Genomic DNA, 20,685 nt, shown 5'->3' with positions numbered 1-20,685 from the left:
TAAGGCGCATCTGCTGGTGTTCTACTGCCCTCTTTAGGCATTTTAATGCCATTATTCTCTACGACTTCTGACCGCTACTCGACAGCTTGTAAATAAAGAATTACCAAGGTGATGTTATTCGTGGCTCTTTAGGACAGTTTTGATGAGTGGCAAGAGAAACTAAGAGACACACAATTACAAAGATCTTGTAAAACGTTTAGTCAGAACTTTAACAAAATACCATTAAGACGAAATAAAACATGTCACGTTACCAAGCTCAACTCTTTATTTAGACACGTTTTGCATTTTTGGCTCATTGTGTAGAGAATAGGCAATTCCCAGCGGTCAGTGTTTGCACGCTCCTCCAACAGTCTCAGTGGGTGATGTTTGGTGAAATCTCACGCTTTGCTCCTGTTCCCTCACTGCGAGACCAGCCGCGCGCGGATAAACACTCACGAGCCACGCGAATTTAATAAAGCTCTGCGACACAAACTCACCGCACGCTGCAGCAAATCTGACACATCTGAGATATTTTACAAGTTGGTGGATTATCGAAGTTATGCTATTTTCCCGGATCATCGCAACAGCCTGAAAATGAACCCTCATTGCGCGCGCTGTGGGAAAATTGTCTACGCAACGGAGAAAGTGAACTGCCTGGACAAGGTATGATTACTTCCGATGCTTTTAAATGAAAATGTATACGTTCTTGTCTATAACGTATTCATAAACATCTACCAAATATCGTTGGATTGAGCTTTAAGTGCAGTTTCCGTCTTCCCATATCTTACAGTATTGGCACAAAGGATGCTTCCATTGTGAAGTGTGTAAAATGACTCTCAACATGAACAACTACAAGGGATATGAGAAGAAACCCTACTGCAACGCGTATGTTATTGTCAAAAATACTAGTTTATATGTTCAGATACATTCTCAGGTAATTTAATGTCTTATGAGAAGTGTATTTGATACGAGTAAGAGGTTAGAATATGAATATGGTAGAGTTCAAAAGCCCCAAATGACTCGCCTTCTTTCTCCAAAAAGGCACTACCCAAAACAGACCTTTACAATTGTGACAGACACCCCTGAGAACCTACGGCTGAGACAGCAAAGCGAGCTCCAAAGTCAGGTAAGATCACTTGTTCACTATGTGGGGTGTTGTACATTGTAACCCCATTATTGCACTTTGAGAATACTGCTCTAAATCTAAAGAGGGGCATATCTAGGGTAGGAATAGGATAATGTTATTTGTTGATATGGTTGGAGATATTTCAAAGGGATAACATGAGACAATAATTTACGCCCATGTGAGTGTTTTGGCTGCCAGGGAGGTACTGGGTGTGATACTTTGAGGTCAGCATGGAGAAAAGCAAGGCAGATGTCTACTCTGTGGTGCACTGGCCGATCCTCTCAGCTTCTCCACCTGGCAGCACAAAAGATGCTGCCAAGTCCATACTGTGGCCGACCAAATCCTGGCATTATGACAGAATTAATTTTTCTGAAGGATTGGTCAACAAGCTGTGAAAATGCATTGTGTGTACTTATATACATAACATTTTACCTTACCAATTAATCTGCTGCAATTACTATTATTGTTAGGGATCTGAAAAAAGCAACCATCCAGAACTCCCTAGCGACCGCACAATGCACTTAAAAATCACCCAGAAAAGCTTAACCATTTTACCAGGGAATGGTTTTCTTGTTCTACAGGTCAAGTACAGGAAGGATTTTGAACAGAGCAAGGGTCGGGGCCTCAAATTTGTCTTGGATACTCCAGAGCTACAGAGACTGAGGAAGGCCCAGGATCAGATCAGTAATGTATGCTGAAAAATGCAGACGTATGAAAAACGCAACTATGTACATTTGATCAATTAGTGTACTAGATACGCAAGTATTCATGATTAGAACAGCATACATCTTTTTGAAAGTTTGGGGTCGTAAGATTTTGTGATGCTTTGGAAAGAAGTTATGCTCAACAAAGCTGCATTTATTTGATATAGAATGTGAATAGTGTGAAATATTACAATTTACAACAATTGTTTTCTATTGTAACGAGTGCTGTCAAATCGATTAATCGTGATTAATCGCATCCAAAATAAAAGTTTGTGTTTTTTATATTAATGTGTGTGTACTGTGTATAATTATTATATATATATATATATATATATATATATATATATATATATATATATATATATATATATATTTATATATTTGAATACACACTCATTCATTTATACATTTAAGAAATATTTGCGCACACACACACACACAAATATAACCAATATTTCTTAAATGTATACATGCATGTGTGTGTATTTATATATATACATAATAATTATACACAGTACACACATATTAATGTAAACACAAACTTTTATTTTGGATGCGATTAATTAGATGCAATTTGACAGCACTGATTGTTATATATATTTTCAAATGTAATTTATTCCTGTGATGCAAAGCTGAATTTTCAGCATCATTATTCCAGTCTTCAGTGTCACATGATCCTTCAAAAATCATTCTAATATGATGATTTTCTGCTCAACAAACAATTCTTATTATAAATGTTGAAAACAGTTGTGCTGCTTAATATTTTTTTGTGGGAACTATTATACTTTTTTTTTTTTTCTCCAGAATCCTTTGATGAATCGAAAGTTCACGAGAACACACTTTTTTGTAACTTATAAAAGTCTGTCACTTTTGATTAATTCAATGCATCCTTGCAGAATAAAAGTTTTAATCTTACTGACCTAAAATTGAACGGTAGTATAAACATCACACTTGTATGAGCTTATATCTCACGCTTATATCTCCATTCTTTCAGGCAAAGTATCAGAAGGATTTTGAGGTGTCAGGTTTGCATGGGGTCACTCAGGGAATGCGTGGAACATACTTGGTACGGCCTCAGATGCCAACTAACCACGAAACGGTGGGGATCAGCACACACAAGGGTGTTCATCAGTGCATCATGGAGATGGATCGAAGACCTGGTGTCATTGTGGGTAAGTTCACTAATGTGAGATGCTCACACCTGGTAGTACAACCTAAAAAAAAGGGAGAAGGACAACAAAACTAATATACTCGCTCAAAATATCTACTGTTGAAGATCAAGATCATCCTGATAATTGTTTTTTTAGCACCTGTTCTTCCTGGTGCCTACTATCCCAGTGGCCAAAGCCATGGGCACAGCTACATGCATCAGACCAGCATGCATTCACTGAAGTCAATGCAGCTGAGGTCACAACAAAGAAGTATGGTGAGTCCTCATTTGTCGGCCATATTATATAGCATCTCACTACTCCATGCTTCATGTTTGTTTTAGATTTAAGATGTATTCAGTAAATGTAAAATACTTACTATTGATGCACACTAACTCGGTCACCAGACTGTGTACAGGGCCCTGTATGACTACATGGCACAGGATTACGATGAGGTGTCATTCCGGGATGGTGACATCATTCAGAATGTGCAGCCGATCGACGAAGGCTGGATGTATGGAACGGTACAGCGGACGGGGAGATCAGGTATGCTGCCTGCCAACTACGTAGAGGGCATTCGCTAGGTGTCCTACATCTGCTTCTACACCTACACTAAGCCTCAAATGAAACGCTGTATCGTAATTGTTCATAGGCATCAAATGTTTGTAAACAGTCACAGGTGCAGCTCGTTTATAATAGTGATAATTGTCCCACTTTGTAAGTGTTTGTAATGTTACATTTGTCATTTTGTTACTCTGTTCAAAAGTTTGAAGTCAATAAGATTTTTTTTAAAGAAAAGAAGACCATTTAAAGCTGCTGTCCGTAACTTTTTTTGTGTTGAAGATTTACAGAAAATATATAATTAGAATGTACAACACGAATCCCTTTTCCAAAACAGTGTTTTGTCTTTCCCTGAATCATTATGGTACACTTATAATAATTGTTTATATTGGGACTATTTCAGACCGGTCTGGTAGGAACCGCTGCGGAGGAGCACAGTCCCTGCGTGACTCGCCATAGACATAAACAGAGAGAAGTAGCTCCGGCTGCAATGTTCTTCCACAAGACTCATGCAGTTCTGTTTATTAACCTCTAGAGCGCAAAAAGTTACAGACTGCAGCTTTAAGTTACAAAAGATTTCCATTTTCAAATAAATGCTGTTCTTTGGAACTTTCTATTTATTATGGTCCTGATAAAAAAAACAAATCATACAAATATTAAGCAGCACAGCTGTTTTCAACATTGATAATAATAAGAAAAGTTTCATATTAGCATATTAAAATGATTTCTGAAGGATCATGTGACACTGGAGACTGGAGTAATGATGCTAAAAATCACGAATTAAATTTTAAAATATATATTCAATAAAAAAAAATAAAAAAAAGTTATTTTAAATTGTTATTTCACAATATTACTGTTTTACAGCATTTTGACATTTGAGATAAATGCAGCCTTGATGAGCATGAGAGGCTTCTTTCAAATATATATTTTTTAAATGGCGTGTTACACGTACATTACTATAGTAATAACAGTAAATTATGTATAATTACAAGTAACTAAAGGCGGGCGTACACTGTGCGAGTTTGTACACTCGGAAGGTTGTGAGATATTGCACACGTTACGAGTCAGTTAACTTGATAAATCGCATCAAACCAGCTGGTACACTACACCAGGGGTTTTCAAACTGGGGTCCTCCAGAAGGTTCTAAGGGGTCCCCAGAAAATTCCAAAGTCTAACGAACATTCTAACTGTTTCATATCTAAATGTGTCTCGCTGTATACATACTTTCAAGAATTTTTAAATATTATATTTTTATTACACACGTCGATTCACTTCAGAAGGCCTTTATTAACCCCCGGAGCCATGTGGGGCACTTTTATGATGGATGGACTTTTTTGGGCTTCAAATTTTGGGCTGCCATTTATTGCCATTATAAAACTTGGGAGAGCCAGGACATTTTTTTATATAACTCTGATTGTATTCGTCTGAAAGAACAATGTCATATACACCTAAGATGACTTGAGAGTAAGTCAATTATGGGATAATTTTAAAATTTTGGATGAACTATTCCTTTAAATATAGCCAGTTTAAGTTTGGAAACAATATGTAGTATTTATAATGTCACACTATTTATGTAACAGTTTTTAATGTTTTTCATACATAAAAAATATAAATAGATTTTAGGAAGGGGGTCCTTCATAAAAGGTTAATCATATTGGGGGTCCTTGGTATAATAAAGTTTGAAAACCCCTGCAATACACGGCTGTACTGTACGACGAGACGGCAGCAATCACGTGAGCTTTCGATGGAGCTTTTTCGACTGGAGCTTTCAATGTTGCTGCTATAGTTTTGATTGAAAAAAGAAAGAAAAAATTGTGCGCAAATGATTTGTTGAAAAGAAGAGAACAGCAGCCATTCCTGTCAACAGAAACAACTAGAGAGAGAGCATCTGTGTGTGACAGTGCATCACTGTGCATGCTGTATGGTTGCAGCCACTAAGCTACAGCCTAATAATACTCATCGACCTAGCCTATGTGATGTGGTTGTGTATAATTTGGCAATAGGGGACAGCCTATACACGCTGGTGAAAATCAGGCCGACTCCCCGAATTTTTAAACATGTTTAAAAATTATCGGGAGGTGCTCATAATGTACTCGGCCCGTCTTGTAATTCCTCTCCCACTGCGAGCCACGGCCATAAGAGCATCAATGATTTCGCGCAATTTCTCCAGAGAGGAAAAAAAAATGTCAGCGAGCTCGTACGACAGGCAAAAACGTTTTAACCGCACCGTGTATGCCCGGCTTAACCCTAAACCAAACGCTACCCTAACCATAACCCTATAGTAAGTAGTAAATGTAGTTAATAGTTATTTTGTGTACTTGCACTGTAACAATGTCACTCAAATAAAGTGTAACCAAAAAAATCTTACCGGCCTGAACTTTTGAATGGTTGCGTAATTAATGCATTGTTAAATGTACAAGATGTAAAGACGATGTGTATGTAAAATGTAAAGAGGATGTAAATGTCACTTAAATATGAAAGAGCATTATTTTTAACAGCATGTTGCCTTGGAAAACATGAATACTTGTGTAAACTGTTCTGCACAATGTATATTAAATGTTCCACTACAGCAAAAATTGAATCGATTTGTCAGTCTACAATAAAACATGACATTTTACATATTATTCAAAGCAGTATGATCAGAGGAAATTGTAAGAATACTTTTAATAAACGTTTCAAAAACATTTACACATGACGCTGACATCAGATGTTTGTAACTGGTAAAGGACCGACATTTCGTCAGTAAAAAGTTCCCAGCTTCAATACTGGTCCATTAGTCATGCAGCATTTCTGCTGTAACCTCAGTTCACCTTCATCTGAACCGCATTCATCTGCCTTTCTTCATTTTGACAGCCTTCTCCTTACGCTTTTTCACATGCTTTGGAACTTTAGATTTTCTTTTCTCCCTCTGAGCTTCTTTAACCAATTTCTTTCTTTCCTGAAAGAGACAAAAATACCAACTTATTCTTTAACCACCAAACACAATTCATCTGTGCGGCATTTTCTGTTCCCAGTAGGTACCTTTCTGTCCAGTTGTGCTTCCTCGCTGAGGTTGCCACCTTCCTGTGTCTCTTCCCCTTCTGATTTCTCCTCTTCATCTTCATCATCCTCATCCTCCTCCTCCTCCTCAGAGCTTGAACCCTCATCTTTTGTGGAGTCTTCCAGTATTGACGGTACCTGCCAAATAAATAAATTCAGCAACAGCCTTTTTAATCTGATTTCTCATTGTCATGACGTTTGAGTTTGGCGACGGCTGTTGTTTATATTCTCTGCCTTAATCCTCCCACATGCCATGTAGGCAAAGAAAACTCCAAAGAGAATTAGTGGGTGCATTAATAGCGAAAACAAAGTCTTGGCACATTAAGGTGTCTTAAACCTTACGCTTAATCTTTAATATACCAAATGGTCTTTTTAAAACCAAACTCACCGTTTGCACACCAGAAAGGTCCTTCCTGAGGCCTGTCACTGTCTGGTATAGGATCTGTAATGGAAAAGCTTCATTTCAACCACTTTTATCAATTCTCACACCATTTGTCCATTGTTTATTTAGGACAGTGAGACGTACATTTTCAGAGTGTGTATCTTCAGAAGAATTCTCCTCCTTTTTCCTCAACATCGTGTCCACATCCCTCTCATAGTGGGTGACATCATTGAGTGTGCGTGGGATATAGGCTCTCTTAAACACCTGTTTTGAGACACATCCACATGCGAGTTGTTAGACAGGGTTCTCACACCAATTCATTTTCATGACTTTCTAGTTTCATGTTTACTTTATTGAATATGGGTTTTAAAAAAATATATATTTTATAGTGATTGCATTTATATGAATCCTTGGCATTCAAACAATGATACTTATTTACCAAACGTCTTCAGTACAAGCATTAATGGACAGACTGGTATTTTTTATAAATATTAGATATTAGAATATACAGTTAGATTACAATATTAGCAAGCTTTTACCAGAGTTATTTTAGTATTATTTACATACCATTATAGTATTTGTAATATATTGACTTAGCTTTCTTTTTAAGTTTTAATTTGAACTGTAATTTAGTCCATTTTAATTTAAAGCTGCAGTACGTAACTTTTTTGGGTTAAACATTTACAAAATAAATTTGAGCAAGTACATAACCAGCCAGTGTTCAAAACTATCTGCTTACCTTAGCTCAATTTACAACAGTAAGCTTGTAATAATGTTTTTAATTCCAGTGGTACTTGTGGATTTCCACGGGAAATTCAAGCATGTCTTTGCGTCATATCTGTCCACATAAAGAAGGTGTCCCGGCTGCGGCTAGTAGGCTATATTGTCGGAGGTGGAGATTTATAGCCTTTTCTCACAGCACTTGATATTATTAAACTTATCAATTCGATGGCGGATCCAGAAAGTTTCAAACGACAATCACCAGTGACACCTGGATATTCACCCGTTGTAAAATGCAAAAGACTTCGGACTTTCAGAGTGGCTAAAAAAAAAAAAAAAAAAAAAATGTTTAGAGACTGCAACCGGGCCCCATGCGAAACCAAGGATAAAAAGGGCTTTTGAAAGGTGGCGTGAGCTCCGCGTTTGAAAGGGGTTCATAACGGACGCAGAGACAGCTTTTTTTCTGCTGGACAGGTAACGTTAAGACATTTCAATGGTTAAATTATGTAAAAGTAGCACACTTGTTCACTTAATTCATACAGTTACAGAGTTTTCTTGGTTGTGCCTTTCTCGTTTTGCTATGTGCATTATGGTAAATATCAATTATTTTCGGTGACTGACAGCCGCACAATATCCTCAAAACATTGGATTCCTCCGCGCTGTGCCATGCCGAAGCACAATTCACGTCAAGTTGATAATTCCGCGAATAACTGCAATTGCAGATTTTTAACAGAGATGTCGACAAAGAGGAAAAACTACAGACTGCAGCTTTAATTAGATTTTTACTTTCAGGTACTTAAACCTAAACTTACTTCAGTTATTTGCCAAATTAACATTTCTCATTTTTGTTTGTGTAGTTTTTTTAAGTGTACATTTTTCTAGTGAAGCATTTCATTGAATATTTACATTTTATCTGTTTTATTTAAATTAATTAAAATTATTTTAAATAGTTTTAGTTCAACACCGGCTTTTACCCTACACAAGAACTCACAAAGAGCAATATCCAGCCAATAAAAAATATGCAGGGCAAAACCAGAAAAAAACCTTCAGAAAGACGTTTCAATGAAATTGTACATTGCCAACCATTTCAATCACTTTTCCAGGCCTGCAAATCACAATTTAAAAATGTGACTTTTTTTCCATGACTATGGAAACTCTGGAAATGTTAGGAATGGTTAAAAATAAGTGCACCTCGTCATCAACTTTGTCCTGATTGGACCTTTCCTCTGCAGTTCTATCAGATGCTATCTCCATGGCCTGCAGATAAACCACAAACATAATACAGTCAAACTACAACTTTAGATGCACACAAATAGATCCAGCTTGATGAGATTCTACAAAAGTCGGGAGAGACAGAAACGATGTAAAAGACTGATGAGAACGATAACTGACCTTGTCCAGGTACTGATTAATGTTGTCACATGTGATGGAGGGGTCCGTGACAAACTCAAACAGCTCACGCACAGTCATAACGGCTACATTATGTTTTTGGAAAAAGTCTGAGGGAGTACACAAATTAATTAAAATCTAAAAAGATATTTGTTGATATTAATAATATATTTGCTAACATGCTTACCGTTGACATTGCTGCAATCTTTGCGAAGAAACTCCAGAGCATGAGGGTGATCGTGCTCAACAGACTGAGAGACGTCGATAATATAAGCATCTCCGTTACAATACCTACACAGCAGAACACAACCATGTACAAATGAACAAACAAACATTACCTGATGCTTGGAAACCATGGGTGCAGAATATAAAGTTAGCTTACAGGATATTGAACTCGCTAAGGTCAGCGTGGACCAGACGAGCTTCATTGTACATTATTCTCATGTTCTGGATGATCTGCAAGTAGAGTTCCCGGGCTTTGGATTCAGAAAGGACAGCATTCTTCAGTAGAGGGGCAGGCCTGAGAAACACACAAACAAGATCGCTTGAAAAAAGCCTGAGGAAAAGTTGAAAACTTTGAAACAATGCCATGGTCAGTAGTCACTGAAAAGTATTGGTGTATCTGTAAATGCCTATATACATGTCATCTCGACCGATGAAGGTCATGACGAGGACGTGGCTCCGCAACATGATGGGCTCTGGACTTGGAATCTGTGCAGTCTGTAGTCTTGATATAAAAGCACTCACATCAGAGACAAAAACCAACATCATAACATAGGTTCATGAAAGATAAAAAGAAAAGGCATAATAATGCTAACCTGATCAAGTTTCTCATTTCCTTCTCGGCCCAAGTGCGCACCATTTTTCTTGGATTGCCCTTGCAATAGCCATGGCGGAACCTAAAATGTATTTTAACATAGAAATTCACTTTTCAATGGCACACATCAATGTGGCTCAATAGACTAAGGCCCTGAACAAAGACATCTGTCTTACCTGAACTCCCCACTGACATATTTATCTCGGTCTTTGAATAGTAGAATTGACGTTTTGTAGATTTTAATGGCTCTGTTTTCTCCTTTAGCAGTAGTTGCATGATAGACATTGGCCTGCAGTACAAAACGCAGAGGAGAAATAAAAAATAAAAAAATAGAACACAAAAACAGTTCTTAGTAAAATGACTGACGCAGACACAAGCACCCGTGTATCAAATAAAGCAATAGATCTTTTTATTCCATTCAGACAAACAAACTTGCCTCTTTGCCTGTGCTGATACAGCCATTGATCTCAGAAATGACGCCTCTGCTGAGCATTTTGAACAGAATCATACGTGTACGGGGATCCAAAACCTGTCAGTCACATTAAAATATCACAGTGATAAGTGCATCAAATACAACACTGCAGTTCAAGTCAATTCATCACATGTGAAGCTTAAGAAAACATACCTGTTCAACTGTAGCTCTGTCTGATTTGTCCTTAACTCGAAACCTGAATGGAAATAATATCAGAGATAAATGTTATCATTGTTAACTAAAAAGTAAACTAAAATATTTTTGCTCATTTAAATAAGGCTGAATTAAAATATTAACATTATTTGAAAAATTTAAATAAAATAAATGTATGTTAAAATACTAAAATAACTAAAACTAAATAAAAAATAAATACATTTAAGATAAATAGAAATATTTCAAAAAAGTAATAAAATTACAAAGGCACATAAAATTACTATAAATCTGACAAAACAACATACAAAAATAAAAGGCAATTTAAAATATAAAAAAATAGTATAATAGTAAATAAATACTTAAATAACACACTGATCTGAGGTTATGATTACATACGTGTCTGCTTCCCTCTGCTTTTGCATCCCAGTGACTTTATTGATCACAGAATCAGCATAGCGCAGTTTATCTGTAAAACAGACAATTCATTCAAACAAAGAATAAAAATGAATCTATTTTTTTCTATAAATACATCTGTAGTACACACAGTTATTTTCTTCTCGTTTTCCTAAATTCATTTGTACAGGTGCTGGTCATATAATTAGAATATCATCAAAAAGTTGATTAATTTCACCAATTCTATTCAAAAAGTGAAACTTGTATATTATATTGTATTCATTCATTATACACAGAGTGATAGATTTCAAATGTTTATTTCTTTTAATTTTGATGATTATAACTGACAACTAAGGAAAATCCCAAATTCAGTATCTCAGAAAATTAGAATATTGTGAAAAGGTTCACTATTGAAGACACCTGGTGCCACACTCTAATCAGCTAATTAACTCAAAACACCTGCAAAGGCCTTTAAATGGTCTCTCAGTCTAGTTCTGTAGGCCAGTGGTTCCCAACCACGTTCCTGGAGGACCCCCAACAGTGCACATTTTGCATGTCTCCTCAATCAAACACACCTGATTCAGGTCATCAGCTCATTAGTAGCTACTCCAAGACCTGATGTGGGTGTGTCAGACAAAGGACACATCCAAAATGTGCACTGTTGGGGGTCCTCCAGGAACGTGGTTGGGAACCACTGCTGTAGGCTACACAATCATGGGTATGACTGCTGACTTGACAGTTGTCCAAAAGACGACCATTGACACCTTGCAGAAGGAGGGCAAGACACAAAAGTCATTGCAAAAGAGGCTGGCTGTTCACGGAGCTCTGTGTCCAAGCACATTAAAAGAGAGGCGAAGGGAAGGAAAAGATGTGGTAGAAAAAAAGTGTACAAGAAATAGGGATAACCGCACCCTGGAGAGGATTGTGAAACAAAACCCATTAAAAAATGTGGGGGAGATTCACAAAGAGTGGACTGCAGCTGGAGTCAGTGCTTCAGGAACCACTACGCACAGACGTATGCAAGACATGGGTTTCAGCTGTCGTATTCCTTGTGTCAAGCCACTCTTGAACAACAGACAGCGTCAGAAGCGTCTCGCCTGGGCTAAAGACAAAGAGGACTGGACTGCTGCTGAGTGGTCCAAAGTTATGTTCTCTGATGAAAGTAAATTTAGCATTTTCTTTGGAAATCAGGGTCCCAGAGTCTGGAGGAAGAGAGGAGAGGCACACAATCCACGTTGCTTGAGGTCCAGTGTAAAGTTTCCACAGTCAGTGATGGTTTGGGGTGCCATGTCATCTGCTGGTGTTGGTCCACTGTGTTTTCTGAGATCCAAGGTCAACGCAGCCGAATACCAGAAAGTTTTAGAGCACTTCATGCTTCCTGCTGCTGACCAACTTTTATTGAGATGCAGATTTCATTTTTCAACAGGACTTGGCACCTGCACACAGTGCCAAAGCAACCAGTACCTGGTTTAAGGACCATGGTATCCCTGTTCTTAATTGGCCAGCAAACTCGCCTAACCTTAACCCCATATAAAATCTATGGGGTATTGTGAAGAGGAAGATGCGATATGCCAGACCCAACAATGCAGAAGAGCTGAAGGCCACTATCAGAGCAACCTGGGCTCTCATAACACCTGAGCAGTGCCACAGACTGATCGACTCCATGCCACGCCGCATTGCTGCAGTAATTCAGGCAAAAGGAGCCCCAACTAAGTATTGAGTGCTGTACATGCTCATACTTTTCAGTTGACCAAGATTTCTAAAAATCCTTTCTTTGTATTGGTCATAAGTAATATTCTAATTTTCTGAGATACTGAATTTGGGATTTTTCTTAGTTGTCAGTTATAATCAAAATTAAAAGAAATAAACATTTGAAATATATCAGTCTGTGTGTAATGAATATAATATACAAGTTTCACTTTTTTAATGGAATTAGTGAAATAAATCAACTTTTTGATGATATTCTAATTATATGACCAGCACCTGTAGTTAAAATAAGCTTACCAAGGTTTATTTTGTTTTCAAATTTCCTCAGGACCTTGTCTGATGGAGTGGACATGTTTATGGACTTATTATTGGAACTTTGACGGTTAGCCTGGAGCAAAAAACAAAAACAGAGAACATGCAAATAATTCAACATACTGTCATTTAATCGAAACACATTGCTAAAAACAGTTTTTTTTTTTGGTCAACAGTGGGATTCTGTGGCATTGTGAAGTCCAGCCATCATCTTTCAAAAAATGAATACCTGTGGATTAGTCCCAGTTCTCATTGCAGTGTAGCGCTTTGTAAAGTCTCTTCCTCCCGAATCATTCCAATCATCCCAATCATCGTCCTCTTCATCATCATCGTAGTCATAGTCCTCCTCGTTTTCACCTTGCTGGTCATTTTCAAAGGATTGTAAAGTAACTTCATCGAGTTTGTTCTCCAGCGAGGGCTTGTCAGGGATACGATTGACTTCAGACTCACTGTAAAATACCACACATTGCCATCACGTTACCAAAGCAGTGTCATTAATTCCAGTTTGCCCCTCTGAAAGATGACCCGTTTCAAAGATTCTCAAAACATGACATAAGATATTTTGATAATATAGGGTCAATTATTATTGTATCATTCACTGCTCTGTCATATAAAGCATGAACACAATACATGTAAATATATTAGTCTATTGACTGTCTCTATCAATTAAAGTGAATCAAGTTTCAAACCTTCCCGTTTCGTTGGCGTCATCAAACTGCCCCGGTACAGTAACCTGATACATCGCGGTGATCTAATTTTAGTTGTAGGAAAAAGGGAAGTTCGCCTAAATCCTTTAAATATATCTCAACAAAATAAAATGTCAGGGAATTGACCGACTACTGTCAATACACGCTAACACACCAACAGCACATGAGCACACTCACTTCCTGCAACGTGGGTAAGGGTGCTGAGAAGGCTCACAGAGATACCGTAACGCCAAATATTACACTGGATTTCAATACAAGTCTTCGTTGGTTAAAATTAGCCTATTGTACTTCATAAAGATATGGGATGTTGCTAGGGTGTTTTGGGTGATTTCTAGAGCATTAAAAAAAAAAATGTAACAATGGTGGCAACTACATCTTTGTTTAAAATAAGCAATTAACAAAGTTTTTAGACATACATATTTTTTTATAGGTGGAACGTGGAAGATTTAAATATATATTTAAACAATTTCAAAGACTACTTTTTGTCAAGTTTTAGATTTTTTTTTGTTAGAAATTTGAAGTGTTAGTTTATGCATTATGATTGCATTCAAACCTGAACATTGTGTTACAAAGAGAACACAAGGAAGCATTTTGTTACCCATTTTTTAATTCAAAATTTAATATAAACATGCAATTAATTCAATCACCCTGTGACACCACCTCACGGCGGTGAGCTTTTTAAAAAAAAAAATTGATTAGAGTATCACCCCTTCACTGCTGTGAGCTTTTTCTGAATTATGACGGAATTATTAAACAGATTTCACATATTCTCAAAACTTTGCTGTGTTACAGACACAGTGGTTCATAGGTGTGTGAGTGGATATGTCTATATCACATTCTTGATGTTTTATAGTGTCATCCCTTCACTGCCCTGTACTTTTTTTTCAGTGTATTGTGGCCAATTTGCAGATTGTGCACACAAGAATACTCTGTATTTTTGTAAATTTCCCATTCATTTCCTATGGTTGGTCATTTTTGACCGAAGACCATGAGTGTGATTAATTTTTTACAACCACTTAGCCTGTTCGAATCATGCCCTCAATTTTTTTTGTTCACATTCCAAGTCACCAAGTTTCGTACCATTCCGATGAAGCTGTGATTTTTAACAATTCAAAATGTAAAATTCTCCTGTCAGAAATGACCGAAGACCGCTCAAGGGTTAAATCAAATTAAATGTGGAAACTTTTTTGACTGTTTTAAGTTTTAATTGAGAAAAGAAAAAGTTGACAGAACTTAATTTCTCACTCTTTCTTAGTGTACATTTAGCCTTTTGATTGGATGATTGATTCGCTTTGCAGGGTTGAACAGCAAAATTAAAGAGTTGCCTCCATCTGAATTGATCTGACAGATCCTTGCAATCAAATCTGACAAACATGTTCACTGATGATGACGACATTACAATTGCTTGCAGAAAAGGTTTGGCACAATGAAGCCTATACATACTGTGAGCACTCTTAACTGTAGTGTAATGAACAGATCTCGAGTTTTTTACATCAGATAGATTACATAGAAAAATGCTGATTAGGAAAAGCCCCTGAGAAAGAGAATAAATGAGAAATTCAAATTAGATTAACATGCAAAATCAATATTTTTTATAATTACAATGTCAAACCCATCAAATTATACTCAAATAAACGTATAGTTGAATTGGTTGAAGTTTTCATTAGCTGACAAACAAAAAGACACACAAAAGATGCAATTATCCAAAGCATCCTAATGTACAAAGCATCCAAAAATGTAGAGAACCTCACAATCTCAAAGAAGTTCAACAACATTCATCTTTTAGATTCTCCTCGCTGCACAAAATGGATTCTACATGGCTTTTCAAAATTACAACCACATGCTTTAGACTGATCAATAAATACCTGCATAAAATGTTCAGTGTTTTCTGTCCATATAGCTGTGCACACCCTCATGCACTTGTATACATTTACAAGTACAAACATCATTACACACACACACGCGAGCGCACACACACACAAAGAAATAAAAAAAGAAAATGTGTTTCAACAAATATAAAGACCAGTTAATTTACAATGTTTCTTAAGTTGGCTTTAAATCCAAAGGCTCGCAGCTGTCAAAATGAACGAAAACATACTTGTAAACACTTTGCCACTGCGAAGACTTTAGTCAAATCCACTGAATCTCAAATGACGTGTTGTGTGGGCATCAGGTGTCACTCTCTGCAACAACTAGTGTAAAACTGTATGAATTGTTTTGTTTTTGTTTTTCTAGGGAAGATTTATATCCCCTCTACATAAACCGGTATGTAATTTTTTACATTCTTTAACAAAGTTTGCATAAAAAAGTTTGAATTTTAGTGTGAACACCAGTGTTGAAGTCAAAGTGAATCCTAGCGAGATTTCCAGTACAAACACAAAACCCAAAAAGGCAAACAGAAATCACACTTTAAAGATACATCAAATGTACTCATTCAACACATGTGATTCTCAGAAGCACTCTTCTCACTGATGCACAATACTTCACACTCTACGCCACCAGAAGGCGCTGTTTCAAGACTTCCAGCCATTTATACACGTTGTCTGCATCATTTGTCAATGAGGCACAAAGATGGAGGATAATATACATATAATAGGCAAATATTGCCAAGAAACTGATTGGCCGATGATCACCCAAAATAAAAATTACAGAGCTAAACAGCAATTTCATCCAAAATGCATTCAGCCAATCTTGATAATGAAAATAAGTCAGGCACTTCAGCTCTTCAGAAAAAAAGAAAAAGAAAAGAAACCAAACAAAATCCATACAGATACTAAAAACATACAGAAATTGAATTAAGAATAATACATTTTAATGCTGATACATAAATCTTCTGTTCATCATACAAATGCTTCTAATTGATTGATATAATGCTTCTAATTTATATGATTCTTTAAAAATCATATAAATAGGATTAAAATTGCTACTGTCCAGTTGTGTTGATCCAGATTTTTAGAAAAAAAAGAAAAACATTAAGGCATCACTGTGTTTTCAGAAACTGTTCTCCAGTCTGCATCTTTCATGCACACTGTATTATAAGACACATATCAGCAAAGGCCAGGCTTTGTAACTCCTAGTATTTGTGGAAGCTTCATAAACTATGGCACAAACTCAACACAGTGACTTTTCTCTTCACTGAACGGGCGTCTCTGTCATTTCCTGAGCCGCTGTACAGCTACGGACACTGATTTTTGCAGGTTCTGGGTCACAGCCTGATTGGGTCTCTACTGAGTCAACTAACGGTTCCTCGGTTTGATGCTCCTCCTGTTCAGCCCCATCAGGCTGAGGTTCTTTGGGAGGTTCCTCAGCAGAACTCAACTCCATAGATGTATCTTCAGGATGCTGCTTCTCCTTAATGTCCTCCGTGTGTCCATCGCTCTCTTCTTTTTGGGGCTCTCCTGCTTTCTCACATTCATTCTCACTCTGGATGGGAGCTGTTGCGTCACTTTCACTTCCAGACGAACACCTGATATCTTTTCCCTCCAGCACTCTGCCGTCCTCTCTTGCTCCATCCATTTCTTCGTTCATTTCTGCCTCGTCGGTCCCTTTTTCATCCGTGGGTTTCTGGTGGACACGCTGATGCCTCACCAGACTGTGCTTTAGGGTGAAGGTACGATGGCAGGTTTGGCACTTATAAGGTCGTTCACCTACAGCAAAAAAGTCATTTTAGATGTTTTAGATCAACTTCATATTTGTCTCTTTTTATTGGAAGGTATTATATGCAAGTATAGTAAGTAAATAACAACAATAAGGCTACGTACTGCTGATTTATTGCTCAGATTTTTTGTTTGCCTGTTCAGACTATTATTTTTTAAATGCAACCGATTACAGTTCTGAACTGACGTTGGCATGCAGCACACGAAGTCGGTGTTTACGCCTTAATTTATATGGTGATGTGATGTGGAATCCAGCGAATTCATCCACAGACTACGAGGAAGACGAGGATTTGAAAGAGAGCTAAATATTTAGATATTCACGACACAACCCCTCAGGATTTGCTTGTATAGAGCTGTCTTCCATATAAACTAAGGGCGTTTTCACACCTGAAAGTCCGCACCAAGGTCCGAACCGAAGTTCATGTTTTGATACATTTGATACTTTCCGTTAGTTTTGGTTTGGATTCACATTGCAATTATGCGAGCGGACTAAAGAACTTTACACGACACACTTACGTCCACTCGTCATCGTCTATGTGGGCTGCATCTGGACATTGATTGGTTTGTAAACGAACGTGCGTCTGACGTCAGCATCTTTGACAAGAATGAATGAATGGACACATATCGTTGCCACAATTGAACAGTGCGCATTGCTTGACTATTTTCTTTTCGTCACGTTTAAAAGTGGACATTTCAAGCTTTATATACACATATTTCTCATGTTTGTGAGATGAGTAGCTGCTGAGTTTCGGTTTATTTGAGACGCGCTCCAGTTCATGTGCAAAGCATGTGATCGCTCCCGCGATTATTGTCTGCTATAGATTTTTTGCTTCTTATTTATTAAATCCAGGCAATTATCTGATTAAACGTTGATTAAAATTAAGATATAATTTATACAAAACGAAATTCACATGAAAGAAAGGCTTTCTAAGCATAATCATACAAAATTTAGTTCAAAATCATTTGTGACCTTCTGTCTTCTGACATATTGCGCATCTTTTCACTTTTCATAATCAATGTAGCCTAGATGAAATTTAAAAATAACATTAAAATATTTAAACATAAACATGAACTTCCTGTAAATGGTCTGAAAGTACGAACCATACAGAAAATGCTTTCACACTAGAAACGAACCGAACCTTTGTTCAGTTTGATCCGGACCGAGACTACCTCTTTTCGTCGGACCAAATCTCGTCTGTTTGGTCCGGACCGTGGTACAGGGAAGGTTTCACACCTGTCATTTTGATCCGGACCAAACTGAAAAGTCCGAAAATCCGGACCAAACAAGGTAGGTGTGAAAGGGCCCTTAGTGACCAAAGAACAACTGATATGTAAAAATTGTGGACTCGTATCAATGCAGAACTGAGCGAATGTTGATCTAGGTGTCTAATCCTGCTCCTGGAGGACCACACTCCTGAAGAGTTTAGCTCCAACCCCAATTAAGCACACCTGAACCAGCTAATCAAGGTCTTACTAGGCATACTAGAAACTTCCAGGCAGGTGTGTTGCAGCAAGCTGGAGCTAAAGTCTGCAGGACAGCGGCCCTCCAGGACAGAGTTTAAACACCCCGATCTAGAGTGACATAAAAGTCGCACAAATTCTGATATGACTGTTCAGACTGACGTCACATTGCAAAACATCAGGGCCCGTATTCATAAAGAATCTTAATGCAAAGAGTAGCTCCTAGTGACAAAATTCTAAGAAAATTCTTAGAAATGTGGGCGTTTACTCTTAAAATTAACACAAAAATCCTGAAAGAAAAAAGTAATTCAGAAAGCATCTTAACCCTTAAAAGAGGTCTTAAGATCAAATTTGTTAGGAGCACGGACGAGGACTTTTAAGAGGCTTAAGAGTTTCTTTAGCAGCGGAGAAAATGGAAGAAAGACGAAGAGGGAGAAGAAATGTGTTGCAGACAATGGATGACAGTGACTTAATAAAACGCTATAGATTAGATCGTGCAGGGATTATGTTTGTTGCATTAAATCCAACTTTCAAACCACCAATTAAATAGACATGCCAGCAATCAGTGTAATTGGAAAGAGTGGAACAATGTTTATAATTCTAAGCCAATCAAATTCCTTATAGGAAATTAACAGCATGGTAAATAATAAAAGGATTTATAAATATATATATAATGTGTGTGTGTGTGAGTGAGAGAGAACGGTAAAATAGGACAATTTGCGCTTATAATTTCAAAGTGAAGGCTTAGAATAGACCCTAAGCGCTCCTTTTTTCCCGTTTTTGGACAACCAACCAATCACAGTCTTCAAAAGACTGTGTCATACGTAGCAACGGGGTCAGCCCCGCCTCTTCACTAAGATAAAAGTTTTTGTATTTTCCTTGCTCAGAGTTGCTCTCAGATCGGTCCCGAATAGCTCTTAAGCCAAGACTCCAACGTAAAAGTTTTTAAGCTAAATTAGGAGTTTTCTGAGAGGACTCTTAGAATCTTTATGAATACAGGCCCAGACCTATATCTGAATTCAGACCACATATGGAAGTGGCTTAAATCAGAATTGAAAAGATCAGATTCCAAGTGGTTTGCGCCGTTCACACTGATATAATGAGCAAAATAATCAGCCTGCAGTCTGAACATAGCCTAAGAAGCTTCAGATCTTACCAGTATGTGAACGCATGTGTCTGGTCAAGTCTTGCAGGCTCCAGAAGCGTTTGCTGCACACAGCACAGATCTTCTTTCTTTTATCGGTTTTGCCTCCGGCTGACTCGCCCTCCTCTTCCAAAGCCCTGAGCTCTGAGGAAGCACCCTCTTCATCATCAGTCGTATCTTCTCTCTCCTTCTCCTCCTCGTCAACACCACTTTCTACACAGCTGCTATTCTCATCCTTTTCATCATCTTCTAAATGTGCGTCCTGCTCCATCTCTTTTCTGGGCGCTGTGATTGGGTTTTGTGAAGCACTTTGGCGTCTTCCCTTCTTGCCTCCATCCTCGGACTGGACCTCCTGATTGTGAGATTTCTGGTGCCGGCTGAGAGTGGCTGCATGGCGAAAGGTCTTTTTGCAGGACGCACAGGTGTGGGGGAACTCGTCGGGAGGCGAAACCGGTTCAGCAGTTGATTTAGGCTGGTTCTGCTCTGCTCCAGAAAGCTTGAAGTCTACGAGCTTGCTGGCAAGGTTCATATCAAGACTCTTGTTGCTCTGAGAGTCGTCATCATCATCATTTTCTACTCTCTCAGGGTTTCCTTCAGGTGGCTGTGTTTGGTTTGGATCTGTGCTGCTGTCTGTTTGTTCAGCGGCTGATTGTCCTGTTTGTTCTGGTGCTTGTTCTGGGGATGAAGCTTTCTCCTCTTGTTTGGGGTTGACAGAGCTCATATCCACAATATCCATAGGAGGTTCACTGTCAGATACACTCTCTACAAATACAAGGAAAGCTTGTTAAGCACTATACATATGATGTAACAATATT

General features: G+C 37.8%; 3 protein-coding genes across 4 annotated transcripts in view; 1 reads left to right on the top strand and 2 right to left on the bottom strand.

Annotated features, from left to right (window-relative positions):
- Window positions 1–439: 439 nt before the first annotated feature.
- On the top strand, window positions 440–3,541 carry nebl (nebulette; the record flags this gene model as incomplete). Its single annotated transcript, XM_079820119.1, is given in 8 exon segments — window positions 440–642; window positions 770–864; window positions 1,021–1,105; window positions 1,687–1,794; window positions 2,804–3,010; window positions 3,013–3,016; window positions 3,117–3,235; window positions 3,365–3,541. Coding segments are annotated over 8 exon segments (864 nt in total). The 5' UTR covers window positions 440–573.
- A 1,327-nt stretch (window positions 3,542–4,868) lies between these two features.
- On the bottom strand, window positions 4,869–13,802 carry riok1 (RIO kinase 1 (yeast)). Its single transcript, XM_079820098.1, has 17 exons — window positions 13,592–13,802; window positions 13,132–13,351; window positions 12,888–12,978; window positions 10,887–10,956; window positions 10,491–10,533; window positions 10,302–10,394; window positions 10,042–10,154; window positions 9,867–9,947; window positions 9,689–9,775; window positions 9,431–9,568; window positions 9,236–9,339; window positions 9,052–9,158; window positions 8,851–8,916; window positions 7,084–7,203; window positions 6,946–6,999; window positions 6,540–6,695; window positions 4,869–6,456 (listed from the first exon to the last, which is right to left on the bottom strand). Exons 1-17 carry the CDS (start codon window positions 13,642–13,644, stop codon window positions 6,346–6,348), a joined length of 1,707 nt encoding a protein of 568 aa, XP_079676224.1. The 5' UTR covers window positions 13,645–13,802; the 3' UTR covers window positions 4,869–6,345.
- Window positions 13,803–14,205: 403 nt separating this feature from the next.
- Window positions 14,206–20,685, bottom strand: part of rreb1b (ras responsive element binding protein 1b) — a 41,543-nt gene continuing 35,063 nt past the window's right edge. For both annotated transcript variants that reach the window (XM_079820090.1, XM_079820089.1), the window contains exons 12-13: window positions 19,883–20,632; window positions 14,206–17,256 (exon numbers count right to left, since the gene is read on the bottom strand). In XM_079820090.1, the coding sequence (XP_079676216.1) occupies window positions 16,742–17,256; window positions 19,883–20,632 (1,265 nt within the window). In that variant the 3' untranslated portion in view covers window positions 14,206–16,741. The remainder of the gene's footprint in view (window positions 17,257–19,882; window positions 20,633–20,685) is intronic.

The sequence above is a fragment of the Gobio gobio genome, assembly GCF_949357685.1.
Source record: "Gobio gobio genome assembly, chromosome: 6".
Taxonomy (NCBI): domain Eukaryota; kingdom Metazoa; phylum Chordata; class Actinopteri; order Cypriniformes; family Gobionidae; genus Gobio; species Gobio gobio.
Note: the sequence above shows the minus strand (reverse complement) of the source record. Positions and strands in the feature narration are given on the sequence as shown.